Here is a 17,722-nt window from a genome sequence, read left to right on the forward strand (position 1 = left end):
GATTGTGGAATACTGCGTCTATGGCCTTCCTATGTATATGTATGGACCATGTACATTTTGGTCATTACTGTACTAATGTTAAAAACAGCCAGTTGTGTACCGCTAAGCCTAGATGCTAACCTCTGCTATGCACATGTGCAAAGGCTACACCCTGTGACCTGCTGAGTTTGTTCAATTCCAAGTGACATCAGAGGGTGTGCAGCAGGTCGTTGGATCAGCCATAAATGGGTCATATTCTGCTCTTTGTTGTAATCAATAGGGTTACGCTGGTGTAACAAAGAAACAGCTTCAGCTCAATGACATTTCCGTTTACCCACTTTTCAAGACAATTGAAAAGAGAAGACAGAGTGCTTTGACGGAACTTTGGTTCATGCACTCAGGCAGCCTGAAATACAAAGCAAAGCAAAGCACGCACTTTCTTGTTTTCCTGCTCTAAATTATGTTTGCTGCTTTATTTTTTGTTTTTTTGTTTTAGATGAATGGATAGCAACTCTCAATCAAAAATAAAAATCCAGTACAGTATTACAGACCTAGTCTAAAATCACCACACTGCCGTGCTTAAACAATTTAAGCCAAAATCCTGAGGAACTGGTATATAATATAGTTTGGCCAGCAATTTTCCATTGGTACATATTTTGTTAAAATTTTATAAAGCTTATCCTAGCCTAGTCTAGAACACAATTTAAAAAAAAAGCATTTCAATACACTTTGGCATCATCTACACTTGACTGACTATGCCCAGTTTAGTGGGAAATTCAATATGTTTTTAACCCGTATATGGGGCCAAAGTTTGCTGTTGGTTACACTAGATTTATACCCGTGACCAAAAGCAGCAATGAAATATGTTGCTCAAGATCTTTTGTTCGAACCCTATTTCTCTCTTTTAATCCCCCCATTTTCTTTTCAAAGTGGTTAATTTGTTACCCTTCCACCCTTTTGAAAGATACCTCCACAAGAGAGCTGGGAATTATTTTCCTGCTCTACAACAGCAGTCATATTCTATATACTCTGATACACCCTAAGATGCTTTATGATGGTGTGTGGCATTTCAAAGAATGTGCTGATTGTTTGAGAGTCTTTAGGGTGGGCAGATGTTGCTATGGCTCAACACAAATCACGGATCAGCCACAACTCATACAGAAACAGGAGGATATACTAACCACGTAAACGAATTCAGAGTGAAGAGAAAGCAGATCAGAAGGTTTCACACCTCAGACAGAGCAATCTCCTTTGCTAAAACAGTCTTGTCAGTTTCAGAGACACACATTATTTCAACTAAAAGAGTTACAGTTTTCCACCATAATACTCAACTTCAGTCTCTATATACTGGAATACCATAAAATTCTCCCTTTTACAGCATTCCTTAACTGCATGGGCAACATAAAGAAGAGAGAATTCTAATTTCAAAGCATTTATACATAATCAGCTTCATTACTTAAAGCCTATTGTGAAATGATGGGAATGCCTGAAGTTGCATATGCTGCTGAAAATAAAAAAACAAAAAACCTATTTATAGGAAAGTAACCAGCCTCTTTTGAGGTTTACTGCACTGGCTCTAAAATTAATATAAATGGATATCTGACCTGTGAATGGGAAAACCTGGAACTAATTCTGTTTTATAGAATACAAACCTTTCAGCAATTGGGGTACCTAATTATTTTGATGATAGGTGAAATTTCACCTTGATCACACAGCACCCAGCTGTGAATCTGTTTTATAATAGAAAATTTCACAGCATGTAACTGGTCTCTAAAATTATGCTGTAAACATGCAAACACATGGCACACCATAATACGCATTTTTAAAAACTTTTTTTGTTTAAGCTCTTTTTGGGGAGGGGCTGGTGAAGGAAGCAAAGTTATGAGCAGATTTCATTTGCTATGTAGTGTAATGCTTTCAACAAATATTTTTGATCTACAAAAGTCTTAATGCCATTTTTCTCAGAATGGTTCACAGGTTTAAAAGAAACTAAAAAAGATTGATTGAATTATTTCACTCTTCTTAAGAATTAATCTAAAACTGGTTTCCTCTTGATTGTTCCTTGCACTACAGCTGTGCTCAAAACCCGTTTTCATTTAAAGAAAAAAAAAAAAAAAGTTAAATTTTGAGCCTGTACACACTATGGTTCCACATTCCAACAGCTTCCTTCCAGTCTTCTGCCAGCATCTGCTATTGAAGACTAGTTCCAATTTACAATAAACAGCTTTTCCAGACCAGAACACTTGAAATTCTGTCCTTCTTGACTGCTTTTCCCACTCAATCTCCCTATTCACCATTTCAAGGAGAAAACTGTTCTGCCAATTATTACACATCTGGAAAAAATGCATGTATAAGCTCAAATACTCTCAGCAGAAAGTCTCAGCTTTCTGCATATGGTCACAGCAGGATTTTATGGGCCACTGACCAGGCCAAAGTCTAAGTTGTTCTCCTCCTTCCCCCCCTGTGCCCCACCCCCAAAATCCCCTCTAATTGGAAACCAGTAGCAGGTGCAGCAGTCTGCCATTTCTTTTCTACAATCAGTGCATCTTTAGTATTCTTGATCAATTTCACTGAAAGTGTACATTGCACAAATTCCAGTCAAGCTTTAACTTTTTAGGCTGTACTATGATTTGAAGAGGTTAGAAATTAACAGTTACAGACAAAACACTTATTTATTAATGTGTTTTAAAAAAATATTACCATTGAAGCTTGTCGATTGGTTGTTACGAGGCTAGATGCTCCATAATTTGAATTTAGGCTTCCAATTGGCCCATTATGGGATGGCCCCAATAAACTATGTATATCTCCATGGCCACCTGACAGGCTTGTTGAAGGCCCCACAGCATGGTTTCGTAGAACATGGATGGCATCATCAAGTCTGTCCAAGCGATCCTCCATTCGAGACTGCTGTTGAGAGTTAAGAGGAGCACTAAAGGTCATTTATTATATACATCTGCTTAATTCATTATATTGTAATGGTTTCTACTTTGGGAGATATGCAAGACAGCAAATGAAATGCAAAATCAAAAAGGAAGGCTTCAAAGCACCTACAGCACTATAAATAAACAGGAAAAAGAATAAGATATCTAGAGACGTGAAATGAATGCCATCTCAGAAACAGAGATGGTTGCTTCTTAAAACAAAGCTTACTATAAGATCAATAATGCTATTTAGTTTCTACTACACAGCCTGAACAGAAAAAAAATAGAACAAGTACCAAAAATAAAAAGCTTTGTAGTGCATGAGAAAAAATATAAAATCAGTATCACCTTTTAGATAACAATTCCTAATGAGAATTCAGAAAGGTAGTGACTTTTTTGAGGGTATATGGTTACAAAGGCTGGACAAGGCTTTAGCCCAAGGTTTTAAGTGATTGTTTTCCAAATCCAACTCTACACAAATTCTGAAATGTTGTTATAAATTTCAGAAATTAAATGTATGAACGTATGTTGGAACATTTTCCCCAGTAAATGCAAAAGTTCTGTACACTGCCACAAAATAGTTCTCTAAGTCTATCTTTATTGTTTCTTTAGAGAAATAAGCAAAGATTATTCTGGTCTTGCAGCGCTCTAGAAACTAAAATGGCAAAGTGTTGGAGGCAAAAGACTGGACACACACTGTGCTAATTTAAGATTTTAATAGGAATATGTAAGTAGAATTAACTGAAACACAAAAAGGCACCATCTGAAGAGAAATAGTACCTCACAGACATCCTTTAAGAAGGACATTGCATCTTGCAAATGCTCGTGAAGTTGCTGCTCAACTCGATTTTTCTGGCAAAGTCAAGACAGAACAGGAAGCAAAGCACAGGTTAAGATTAATTCAAAAAAGAGGTGAGGAAACAGCTGATGTGCATGTAAGCATAAAATGTTAGTCAAGTTAATGCAACAGAGATCTGATTATATTAAGGTATGAAAAGGCTAAATGCTCAACACTGCAGTTATAATGTTAGCATTCTAAGATGCACATATTGTTTACATATAATTGCAAAATGTGTGAAGAAAAAGAAATTGATTTCTCTTATATTTGTTTCTGTTAGTCACAGAAAAAAGGAATTATATTTATGGAAACTAGAATTATTAACAAATAACCAAAGCCTTGCTCAATATTCTATCAGTTCTTTTTTCCCCTTCCCGATACTGTACCAGCAAAGGAAAGACAGCAACTAAAACCCTTTGGAGATTTTTCAAACCTATTACTTACAAATTCCCCCCATCTCCCCAATACCGTAGTTTCTTTCCTGTGTTTTCTTCTGTATAGAAAGTCTGTCCTTTTCAGCACAATACAGTAATTAATGTGCCCCAATAACAATAAGTTTTTAATACTTAAACGTAAACATGCCTAATTTTAATACTTTAGTGATAGTGTAATGACAAAAAGCCCACAGGATTACCATGTAAGAAAAAAAAAAAGTACATATAAATGCAAAGATATTAAATCTTTTACTTTATCTTTACTCTACAAAGTGAGCTTTAGATAAGAATTAGCTATGGATTTGTGAAAAGGTACTGGAATCTCATAACAGTGTTTTAGCACCAGCTGTCCTGATGCCCAAGGAACAGATGGTGAAAGACACACCCTTCATGTCTTATATTGTTCAATTGAACCAGACCATTTGTTAGCAAAGAATTCATTTGTAATGATATCCTACTGTTTTCATTAATGATATGCAGGATTTATACAAAAATGAACCTTCAAGTGTTAGCTAGAAAGTAATATGTAGCTTCAAACAATTCTTACCAAAGAGTGGAGAGAGTTTTCATAGTTTGGAGATGATGGAGCTTGTCCTCCAGTCCTAGACCACTGACTGGCACCTGCCAAAATTGCACAGGTTAACACACACATTTATGCACCAAACGAATTTTAACATAGTGAACTATAACACAATTTGTATGAAGACAGGGTAATTTAAGGGTTGGCAAAGCAGATCAAGTTTCTTCATTTTTCTCTGTAACTGACCATTTTTACATACTGGCACCTGCAGGTTTAAATATTTATTGTTGATGAAAGATCCCAGCTACTGTTACTTATCATTATATACAAAGTTATTCTGATTTTCAAAAAAGCCAGCGGACTAATGCAGTGAATTATACCTGTGAAGCTCCCGTCTCTTCCCAGTATCATTATGATAAAAATGTTATTGAATTTTGTTTTAAATTAATTAGTGATGTGCAATTATGCCCTTGAAGCAGTTAAGAATATATACTAGTTTATTTATAACTAAAAATCAGCTGGGCGTGGAACTGAAGTTAAAAATTGTTTTGGATGTCATTTCTCCATGACATCTCTCATTAAGTTGCACGCGTTACTTTGCTTAGTTTTTTCCAACTACTCCAACTGAAATCTTTCTGTACACATTATGCATGTCACATTTAGGAAGCTATATATTATATAAAAAAGATAAATATGATCCAGCTGTTATCTCAGATGTATTTAAGGTAAATTAGAACACATTTCATTTCAGCTGAAGAAAAATAATTCTTTATCTATGCAGCAAAGTAGCAATTATATTCAAATTACCCATATTTTTATTGCAAGTTTAAAATATAAACATTCTAATCTGCCATATAGAATATTCACGACCATGTACAATTTAGGAATAAATCGATATGAACTGCAATGACTGAAAAAGAGCTTTCTAAACACAAAGCCTGAAGTAGTACATGTATTTTTCTCGTCAGCTAATAATGCATCTTTTATAAAGACTACATGTATTTCTATGTCCATTAAAGACAGCTTCCTTTTAGCCATACAAATGTAATAATAAAGCAATTACATTAATAAATTATGGACATACAATCCAAAACAACTCATTAAAGGAAGAGCCTGTGGGCTCGTTCCTTTAATAACAGCCAGAGCTCTGTTCCTGGAAAACCGGGAAGAAGTTTAATAATGTTATAGTTCCTTTGTTCAGTGATCCACAGTTACCCTTTAAAACAAGAGTTTCATTTAAGAAAAGAACTGCATCCTGCACAACTGCAAAAACATCTCGGCTATCTCCTTTCAAAGTTTAAGTTAAAAAGAGGATCTCTGATTTCATACAAGCACCGATCTGCCATGACTGTACTAGGATTTTCTCTCAAAATAAATATCAGAGTACCAGGGTGTAACCACAAATTTTCACCTCACTCATCTATTCTTGGTCTTGCATCTATAATCTCCTCAGCATTACCTGTCATTTCCTACTTTTCAGGATAATACTCAGTTAAATCTTACAAAAATTTTGTCTAAATAGCTTTCAGAATTTTTAGGCTCAGCTCGAGGATCATACCAACCCAATGCCAAAAAGCCATTTTAGGAGACAGCAACTTCTTATGGAAACCCATTAACTGCAGCTTTAACGAGCATACACCACTCCCTAAAGTAAGTGGTATTCTAAATATTAGTCAGAAAGGAATAAATAAAAGCAGAATGTAAACTGAAAACCTCAGGAAAGAAAGCAGCCTACTTATCTAACCAGAACATGAATCTTCTAAACCTGCACATATTCATCTAGCGTTCAACGTACTACTTCATTTTGGACAACAGAGGTGTTGTTCACTATAATTACACCCAGAGCAAAACTATTTCGCTGGGACCCCTCACAAAAATATCTGAGTGCAACCTGCAGTTAATCACACTTCTGGTAATAATGGGGGACTTTTTAATATTACTGGTGTATTTTGTTTCCATGGCCATGCAGGTTGCCAGATGGCACTAATTTCCTGCTTGCCTCTCCCCACTCCCTCTTACAGAAGTTTGTTCATGAAATCTATCAATTACATTAAAAAGCATTCTGGCACCACTAGCCCTGCAATTAATAACTTTTAGTGCAGCACCCACATAGCAGCAGGAAAAAACAAATAAGCCAAAGAAGTGAAGATTTCCAGGGGTCATACATAACAATCTCAATGCTGTTGTTTTCACCTTCTCAGCCCAGCCTTCCCCAACTCCTTACCTTCCAAACATATGTTAGGGCCAGCAATGGGCTGTTTCCCTTCCCCCCGCCCCCTTCCTCAAAGTTCACTGAGTGAATGCCTCCAATCCCATAGGAAGGGATTCTCAAAATGCCAGGGCTCCAATCATGCAAATGTGTACCTATCTATCTCATAGAGCTGGAAGGGACCCTGAAGAGTCATTGAGTCCAGCCCCCTGCCTTCACTAGCAGGACCAAGTACTGATTTTGCCCCAGATCCCTAAGTGGCCCCCTCAAGGACTGAACTCACAACCCTGGGTTTAGCAGGCTAATGCTCAAACCACTGAGCTATCCATCTCCCCACACATGTACAGGTCCATTGAAGCCATGTTGAAAAGTTATGCGTGTAAGTTTTTGCAGGATGGGGATTCAATTTAGGCAAGGGAAGGTGAGACAGAGGAGTTACCACTGCTCATGATTTTACTGTTCGATCACAATATTTGGTGTTTTTCTTAAAGCTCTAGCTCTTGGAGTCTTCTTGTTATGGCATCTCTCTTTTTTAAGAAATGAATGAACATTTCTAGTCCTCGTTGTTGAAAAGCTTGGGAATGTGAACCTAGAGGCTCAAAAGTCAGAAAGCAAATAAAAAACACTAAAGTTATTATTTTAAAAAGATCTATCGAGTTTTAAGGCAATCTCATTATTTCTGAACGCTTGATCCCTGATCCCTAATTCGCAATTAAAGAATGAATGAGTTATGAGTTACCCAAGCCTAGAATAACTAGACTAATAAATAAACAAGGCCTTTTAATTATATACAAGGGAAGAGAGATGAACTCTAAGAATACCATTAAATGTGTCAGCAGCCATTTTAGATTTGGCAAAAGAACATCACTATTCATCCTATTTTACTGAAACTATTTTTTGGTTGGGGTTTCTTTCAATCACCGATTATAAGAAAAATGAAGTGTTTTAATATACTATTCAGAAAACATTTTTTTTTATTTTAGGCTACTTTGTGTGTTTACTTTTTAATACTTTTATCAAGTCAGTAATGGTGGTGGGGGTTTTGTTTTTTTTGGTCCAGATAGAAGATGGCTGCCAAGAGTGTCAATAACGATAAATATAATAGTAATAACTCTGAATTTTGGCTCACTGGGTATGAGTGGCATAGCTGGGAACAGAACCCAGCATTCCTAACTCACAAGTGAGGGTAATTAACCATTGGAACAACTTATTAAGGGTTGTGGTGGATTCTCTATCACAGGCAAATTTAAAATCAAGACTGGAGGTGTTTCTAAAAGAGATGCTGGTCTCTCCCCTGAAGAGGATCCCATTGCTATTTGGTGTAACCTACTTTAGGTTACCAATTAGAACCTAGAAATAAGGATGGAATCAGGTTGGGAGTACTGGGGGACTCTCCAATCACTGCAGAATCTAGGAGACAAGGGCAGTGGTGCTGGGGCAGAGTCAGAAGTGCAGGGACTCAAGTCTCCATTCCTCAAAACTGAAAGTCAATTCCACCAATGAATGTCATTCAAGAAAGTCTACAGTGCTCACAAAGATTAAGTGGTGTGGAATCCTTAATCAGGAATCCCAGTTTGGATCTTTTTCACAGTAACAGCTTTGAAATGTTGCACCTACTCTCCTCTACCCACAAAGCACCCCCCTTTCAAGTTTTGCCTCGTTGTTAAAAGATAAAAAAAAAATATTGCATAAACCTATAGGCTCTGACCTGCCATCTCAGCAGAACAAGGATACACAAGACATTTTTCTTCAACTGTAACCACTGAATCAAAGAAAAGCATTAATCCCTTCATTACACAGTTCAACATGCATTTTTCAGTTATTACAGAAAAAAACGCCTAAAGCAGCTGTTCAGGTATGCCATGTCAGCCAGGAGATGTTCATTCATCAACTGAATGCATGGAAAACTAGCACAACATCCACTAAATATGGCCAAAAGACTGGATGAGGTGAGTTTGCTTATTTGACACTTTTTTTAAATGTAAAGAGATTTACTGATTTACTTCTCTAAATTACAAGACACTTGGCGTCAAGGACACTCCACACCTTCTGCTAGCAACAAATTTAAAAAAAGAAAAAGCCCTTGTTGAAAACTGGTCAACAAGGGAAAGGAAAATCAATGAGGAGTTTGTGAGAATACATCAGATAACAGTGAGTGGGAAAATAGGCTGATGTAAAAAATTATGTTAATAATTTAACAAAATTGTACTACAGGAATGAACAGGGTTAAAGTTACATCATCCTGCCCATAATTCCAGTTCTTTGTTAAACAACAAATTTAAGTCAATGGGGCTTTCACAATCCTCTCTATGTACAGAACAGCTGTTCAACTTTTACTAGACAGCTGAGGCCACAGTGTCTGTGAAAGCTGCAATACTCACTAATAGCTCTAAGCAGCTGCTCATAGTTCATCTCCACACTGGAATGCTTCTTACCAAATTCACACTACTAACACACAAAGTATGGGGGACAGAAATGGCTGCAATACGGAGTACGTATTTTGAAAACTGCAAGAAGTATGTTCCTCAGATTATGAAAATGTTCATGAGAAATATGAATGAAAACCTGCCCCACCCAAAAACTGAATGACTTCACAGGCTACTGTATTTTCACCACAGGGAACACACAACTTGTTTGTGAAAGCTACTCCACTATTATCTTGTATGCTGTTCTGAAAAAAAAAAAAAAAAAAAAAAAAAAAAAAAAGATCACCGAGTGCTGTTTCTCTCAAATGGTAGAGAAAAACATTTAACAAAGTACAGACTTTTTAATATGTCAAGTTTTACTATTCTATATTTACAAATAAGATTACTCTTATGTGATTTCTTCAAATTCCTAGCAAATGAGAATTTCTTTTAATAATTGGCCAAAGGCAGCATAAAATAATTATGCAAAAATGATATTGGACTTATAACTTTAATAGCAATAAGTTTGTGTTACAAACAAGGAAAGAAATACATCAAGGTCTTCCCCTCAAATCTGTTAAATCTAGGCTTGGGAGGATTAGATTTTTAGTAGTCAACATTTGTAAATAACAATTTCATTACCCCCACGCACCCAGAGATGATCATCAAAATTTACAGACAGGCAAAGTAAGAAAAACGTTGCTTGAGAACTTACAAGAATTTGATCTAAGGATATTTATTTTGTATATTTTGACATGTTGTTGACAATTCATGTTTTAACAGCTATAAAGTTTTAACTTTTTGAATCTCAATGTCTACTGTAATTAAATCATTATTGTCTGAATCACTACTCTGACTCCCCCTATAAAATTTCCCATAACCATGAAAATTTAAATTAATAAAAGATGCTTCAACCCCAGAATTTCATGCAAGTTTAAAAATGTAAACAGATCAACATCTTTAAAATGTTAAAAATAAACATGATATAGCCATCAAAATTGTAAAAAACTAAAAATCAAATTCTGCCAAGACTAGTTAAATAAGACATAAATTAGACAAACAAGAGGGTTTGGGGTGAGGGTTTTGGGGTTTTTTTGGCTACAATTTAAAGAAGCGAATACATTAATGAAAACCATTTTTAATCAAGGTACAATACTAGTACATTCTACAAACAATAGACTGAAAGTTTACTGTAACAGCCATATTGCCATTAGATATGCATGGAAACTACCATGGATTTCATTGTGAAGTCAAACTAACAAGGAAGTTTTCAAAATAGCAAATAAAATATTGACAAGCTGTAGATCCTACCTGTGAGAGGTGATGGTGATCCAACTGGTGTTGATGGATTTGATGGAAAACTACTGCTGGTATGGTCAGGAGAATAAATCTAACAACAACAACAAAAGGATGTACACATCTATCAATACATGTGACAGCTAACAGTAAAAATAAAAATCTGTTGATTTGGATTCACTTTTATACTTTCAGTTGTCACCACTAATGTTAATTTGATGAAAAGATTGGCTCATTAATCGTAGCTCTGTTTTATTACTTGGAAGGTTTTAAAATGGCCACAGAGTCCGTAGAGCTTTCATTTTCAAGTAGTTGTCAAAACAAGCAGTGCCGAATATGCTTTTTACAAACTACAAGAACTTTAGGATTAAGTTCAAGAAGAATTGTGGAAGTCAAGTTAACAAGTCTACAGATAATAAGGATAATGTATAAAAACTTCTTCAGGAAAATTTGGAGGAATAACTGTGACTCTCCTTTACACAGACAAAAGACCCTATAAAACTTGACAAATTATGGTTATTTTTTAAAAAATTTAATCCTTAGTAAGAGAGAATACTGAAAAGGACTGAACTCTAATTACCGGTGTCACCTAACAAAATAAAATAGTCATCTGAAATTGTGCTGTTATTACTAACATTATTTTGCACATAAAGATTTTCCCTGGTTGATTTCTAGACAAATAGCTTCCAAAATATATACATAATACAAAGTTTTGAACTTTTAAAGTTATTACTAACTTGGCAACAATATCTTTCTATGCTTTATATAATAATACAGTTGGGTGACTTTGGATAAAACAGCAAATTAAATCTTTAAGTTTCCAATTAAAATCTAAAATTTGTAAGCGCCTTGAAAATCTGTTCTGGAGAAGGAACTGGATAGGTCTAGGTACTGGTAATGGGATATGGAACATTTTTCTTCTAGGTTATGAGTTCAAATCTCTCACTTTAGGGCTAGAAGAGACGAAAATGTTTTAACCTTCAGATGGCTGTTTGGCAGTCTGAAACAGCCCCTCCATTCACCCACTAGTTGTGACTGTGCACAAACGCAATCTGACTTTTCAGTGGTAAAATGATGATAAGCTGGAAGCTGGTGGATTAGTATAATATTTCCTGAGCTGTCAAAGGCAGGACTTTATAGGCTGCATATACTTTATTAACTGATGTAAGTATGAAAGACCAAGAAACAAAAAAATACCAAAACCACACTCCAAAAAACTTCAAATCAGTATAAAATTACGATTAAGTCTTGATTACACTGTCTTGCAAAATTTGCTATGTAAACTTTAAAAATTCCAAAGGAAAGGGTGGTATACAAAATAAATTCCATGTCTGAACAAAACATGTCATGCCAAAAGAAAATTTGATCTTATCGCACATTAAGTGGTGGGGGCTGTCGTCTGGTTTGTTGGAAAAGATGTGTGTTCCTTTAAGGGCTAGAGAACCAGAGGAGGACTTGCTGCAACAGCTTCAGACCAGGTCAGCGTGTGGACGCTGACCATCCCCCACACAAGTGACCAGAAGAGGAAAAACTATTTAGGTCCATTACCTGGATCAGGTGGAGCAGCACCCATCCTCCCACCCATGGGAGTAGTTAAATACCAGGGTTTGTCATGATCTGCTGTGCGAATTATGCTAGTCGCTCCTCTCTTGGGGGGGCTGGGAAGGACTTTTTCCTTCAGCACCAGATTGGCCAAGGCAACATGGGGGCTTTTTGCTTTCCCCAGAGCAGGTTGGAGGCTGAGCTGGGGTGAACATGAAATGAGGGTTAGGCTGTGATGTCACAACTCATTATGTGGGCGTGGGGAGGATGCCCAGACCGAGTACTCTATAGGGAAGGGATATAATGATCAGATGAAATGGATTAGTAAATGGATTTAAAGGAGGTATTAAAAGAGTGGAAACGGGGAGGGAAGGTTGGGGCTCCTATGACTGGTATGGTAGGATCCAACATCTGACTTTATAGCCCTCCTTAACCCTAATTCGGGGGGGGGAGGGGGGAGACATAGGATGACGAAGTCCCAGCAGTGGGTTGGCTAGGGACCAGGATGGGTAAAGCGGGAGGGCTGACAGCAGCCTCACCCCACTGGGTATATGTACATGATTATGAAATTACCTGCACTGCACACTTTTTTCTGCCGGGTACCCCCAGACATTTAGGAATAAAGTTGCAGCCTAATTAAACTACATCCAGGAAGACCCACTAAATTGACAGCAAAGCGCTCTCCAGTCGACCCCGGAGCTCCAGCTCCCCGAGAAGATTAAGGTAAGTTGACCAGAGAGCATCTCCCATCGACACAGCACAGTGAAGACATCGCGGTAAGTCGACCTAAACTACGTAGCGTAGCTAGTAGCGTAACTTAGGTCGACTTACCTGGTAGTGAAGAAAAGCTCCCAGTGTCTCCTGGCCTTCTTCCAGCATAGCCAGACAATCCATTTTTTTCAGCTATCTACATAGAAATCTTTTTTTAAAATAATTTTTAAAAGAAAAAACTGTTAAAAGCCACAGGGTAAATACAAAATCAGAATGCATTTTGCATGCAACCCATGGCTGCTGTATTGTTAAATGACCAATGATGAACAGCTCTGACACCTTCTGCCAGGCTTAAACGGTAACATGACTCATTTTACTGCAACAAATGAAACTCCTCCTCCTATCAGTCATGGTCCATTCCAAGCAGCAGGGTGCCAATATGCCAGTATCTAATGAAAAGGGTCTTAGACAAAAGCTGCACAATTGAGAGCCCGCAGCGCCAAACCTCGGAGCTGTTAGTCCAATTTTTTAACCACTACAGTGTACATTTCAGTTACGCTTTGTTATGTTAATGTTATTGAGTCTAAAGCAACAAAGAAACTTAATTCATGAATTACTTTTAAAAGTCAACTTCCCTACATTTTCTTTTCTTTTGTTACGGGACCACTGGCCATTTAACTATCCAGATCACACAAAGGCCTTTACCATAGTACTGAGGTAGGAATCAAAACATAAGTTATCACAAAGAGGTCTGATATAATCAACAAAGTTAAACAGCCCTCCTGTTTGATCTCTTCTAAATTAAAGACCAAGTGTTTTGATTCGGCATTAGGCACTGAAATAAACCAGATGTTTCTCCCTCCATATAACCCTCCATGGGCACAATCTTAAAGGGTTATTGTTTGGCAAATGTTCAGGGAAACACATTAGAAATGGCACAAATACCCAGATTTTCTTTTCTTTCTATCTACACTAGTTCATTATCCAAACTAATGCATAATCCACAGGGCTTTCGGAACTTTGTGTAAATACTTTCATGTACAATTCTCTTTCTTGCCTACCCTGAGATTAAGACCACAATTATCCAGGCTTAAACCTAAAATAAAAGAACCTTTGCAAATGTATTATCTGGCCTTACATGTTTAATCACACAGTATTCTGTATGGTCTTTAATACCTAAACTGAGGAACAAATGTTGTAGCCTCTGATGTTTCACACATGAAAGGCCTTTGTAAGATGTACATCAACAGAATCTTAGAACTAGAAATTCCTCCTAATAATACTAGTAGTGGTGTTTAACATCTAAAAAGACGGATAGTGGCTTTAAAAATTCAAGACGATGTAAGCATTTAAAAAAAATCTTTGCGAAAACAGATACAATTTCACAAAGTTTATTAGCCACTGAAATTTAAATGCACCATTTTCACTCCAAACATCATGATTCCCTTCCTCAAAAAGTAATGTTGCTGTATTACTTACTGAACAGTTGTGAAAAGTGTGCTCTGTGTGTGTATTTGGGGTAAAGGGAGCAGATGGATGAAGCAAGGGATTTGAAGTGTGCAGACTATGGCATGCACTGATAGAGCAGATGGAATGCATCACCATCAGCTATGACAGAAATGATTTATGGAATGACCTGGCTGCTCCTGCCAAGCAACAACATAGGATGACAGAACTAAGTTACTATGACAACCAAAGCCCACCCACCAGTTAGATTAAACATTCCTGCCCTGACTTCCACTCACAGTAAATTTGGAATTTTCTCCAAACATGAGCCTGGTTTTCCCAACTAGTCACAGTAAGAGAAAACTACCTGTGGATCTGTTCAACCGGAAAAAGATGGAGAGCAACTGAAAATCTCACAATCACATGGGTCTGGGCTAGCCCTTAAGGCCAAGATTTTAGCAAAAAAATTGGCCAGGCTGTGGACTATACATGCCCTAGGAGAACTGTACAACAATGAACAGCACAATGCTTGTAAGCACTGCTATGTCCAAGAAGCTTTTCCTTCAGATTGATCAGAGCCAAAAATGGCCCCAATTCTTTACTAGATGGACAGTTCATGCAGCCAAACACAGGACTGCCCTCTGCACTCTTGAATCATTAACTAAGTACCTGATCCGCAGAAACAACAGGGACAATATTTTTCTCCCCAAAGCCAGTCAGATTTAGAGAAATCTGCTACCTGATATGGACATCAGTGAAGTCCATCTGACATTATCAGAGCTGGTCATCCTTTAACATATGACCATCAGAGGAAAGCAAGACTAACAGCATCAGCATGAGTGTGCATATTTGCATGCAGCGGGCTGAGGTGGGGAAAACAAAAAGCAGCCCAGAGTTTTTTTGCCGCTGGAAAGGAGTCAGTTTTATCTCTTGAATCAGGATTAGGCTTCCAGAGTGCTAAGCAACAGAAGTTTGCAGAGCTTTCCCAGCCACCACCCATAGATCTGGAATTTCTGCTATACAGAGCATTAAGTCAGACACTCAATATAAACAATGGTTTCAAAATTTGTTCTGTACTGCAGACTGTTCTATTAAAAATAATGGCTCCTTTAATACTATTAACACACACCGTTTTATTGCATTGTAAAATTATTATTATTATTATTATCTACAAAAGTTTAAATAATTTTTAATAGATTAGGGACTTGCAATGTTTCAATTTATTATTTCATTTTTTGCAATTGCATCTTCCAGTGACTGAAACTAACTTCATAAATGGCTTGCACTGATTATGCCTTTCAGATATGCAATACAAATCCCCCTTTTTAAAATGCTCCATACATTGAAGTTGGATAGTTTATAACAGAGCACACATCACTTGACATTTTATTTATTAAGTCTAAAAGGTTGTTTCTCCCACAGTACTTTCAAATCCCAATGTTATATGGCCACTGAGCATGCACTTTAAACCCTGTGCCTAATTTTGCCCTCAGATAAATTTCATTGACTTAAATGGGAGTTGTATGTAAATATCACAGAAAAGAATTTGCTTTATGATTAGGCTAAACAGCCAGTGTTTGTAAATTTTTCTTTGTGTACACAACTTTCCAATCCCTGCTCATCTGTGATATCCTGATCTTCAGCAAAATAGGCAAATGCCTAGCAAAAAATCTGATGGGAACCTCCCACAAATAAAAGCAATAATTTCCATTTGGCTTGACATGGACATAATGTACACAAATGTATCATGGAGTGTTACGTTAACACTTTAGGTTACCGTGTTTTGGACATATTTAACGGCTAACTGTAGGTATTCATAAGTAACAAAAAGATAACTATGAATAAGGGAAACCACGATCAACATTTTAAACAAGATGTGGTTTAAATTAATCTGAAAACTGTGTCAATAATCATTACTTACAGATGCCAGTGCCTTTCCAAGTGCATCACCCGTCTGTGAGCTTCCAGTCCCATTTCCTCTGTTTCCTGTAATGGGAAAATAAACACAATGCTTATTTTAAGGCCAAAGAACCAAGTTTCTTTTATTAATCTAAATTTTAGCAAATGCAGTTGAACACACTATCTTTGTTTTAATGGGACACTGTCAGGAAGTCACGATTAACCTCATGTCAATAGAACATGTTTTCATTATATTAAAACAATGAGTGAACACAGTCTTGTGTTTAGATTTTGGTAATCTCATTTCCCTGCATCATTTGCAGCTCAAATACAACAGCATTGTTCCAGCACGAGGATGAGAAAGTGAAGCTAGTCAGGGACAAGAGTGAAACAGATTTGCCTAGTTTCATTAACCAGGCTGAAGGAAATGCAAAAGGAAAACAGACTGTGAAAAATGTTTTTTAATAATATAAAGTAACACTAAAGGGTTGCAAATTGAATTGCTTCTGTAGGCAGGCCAAGCTCATGGGACTCTCAGCGGCTCTTTGCATTCCTCCATTCCCTCCCACAAGCTCCCTGTGTCTCACCCTTCCAAACCCTCTATTTCAAGGACTCCCTGCCACCCCACCCTGCATGCTACGGACTCTGTCTCCCCATTTCCACCTGTGCCACATGCCAAAGGCTCTGTGTGCCTCCTCATTCCAAAGGCCATCAAGTTGAACAAAAGGCTTCAAAAGCTCAACCAATTAGAAACACAGGTAAGGAATTTTTTGTTTCAAAATATGAATTTTAACCTGAATATGTCCCTTTAAGAATACAGATAAATTCTGTGCACATCAAATTCTGCCAGCAAATACTGCACTTTCATACAAAGCTGTGCAAAATGTTCACCATGGAATCCAAATCATGCATCCATCACCTAATTTTATGTTTTATAACTAACTAGGATATGCCCCCAAATCAGGGCAAATATAACCAACCAGACTAAGTTTCACTTACACCAAGACTGAAAGTAAAGCTGTGTGTGAACCCATACCAAATTGAAAAGGAACTCATGCAATCTTGAGAATGGAAACCACTGAGTTTCCATGTCTGTATTAATAAGTGATTTTATGAGATACATCATAATTATTCACAAATATCTATGAAAAGAAAAAATGAGTCCACATTTGTACTCTCTGGATATGCGGTGAAGGGATTAAAGAAAGCTGTTAACCTGCCACTGACCTTTTTACTTTGGGACTGGCCAGTGATCTGAGGTCAAACTTGAGGGGAGGGGACACATAATATACCATGAAAATTTTTGTAGCAGATCCACTCCAAAGACAAAATGCCTCGAGCCACCACAACACTCCATTAAAACAGCGATGGCATCTATATCACAAAACAGGAGCTGTCGACATGCTGTTTATGCACTGATTTCACAAAGCCTGGGGGACCACTGGCCATTTATTAAATGGGTGTAATTCCCTAGTAGGGGCACAATTTAACTGTGTCTGAAATCAGTTCAGTTTAAGGCTAT

At 37.1% G+C, this 17,722-nt stretch overlaps 1 protein-coding gene across 1 annotated transcript in view; it reads right to left on the reverse strand.

Annotated features, from left to right (window-relative positions):
* TCF12 (transcription factor 12) overlaps window positions 1-17,722 on the reverse strand; it is a 315,099-nt gene that overhangs the window by 16,941 nt on the left and 280,436 nt on the right. The window contains exons 13-17 of the mRNA XM_065412643.1: window positions 16,223-16,287; window positions 10,618-10,696; window positions 4,720-4,793; window positions 3,681-3,752; window positions 2,680-2,886 (exon numbers count right to left, since the gene is read on the reverse strand). Coding sequence (XP_065268715.1) covers window positions 2,680-2,886; window positions 3,681-3,752; window positions 4,720-4,793; window positions 10,618-10,696; window positions 16,223-16,287 — 497 coding nt within the window. The remainder of the gene's footprint in view (window positions 1-2,679; window positions 2,887-3,680; window positions 3,753-4,719; window positions 4,794-10,617; window positions 10,697-16,222; window positions 16,288-17,722) is intronic.

This window comes from Emys orbicularis, chromosome 10 (assembly GCF_028017835.1).
Source record: "Emys orbicularis isolate rEmyOrb1 chromosome 10, rEmyOrb1.hap1, whole genome shotgun sequence".
Lineage (NCBI taxonomy): Eukaryota > Metazoa > Chordata > Testudines > Emydidae > Emys > Emys orbicularis.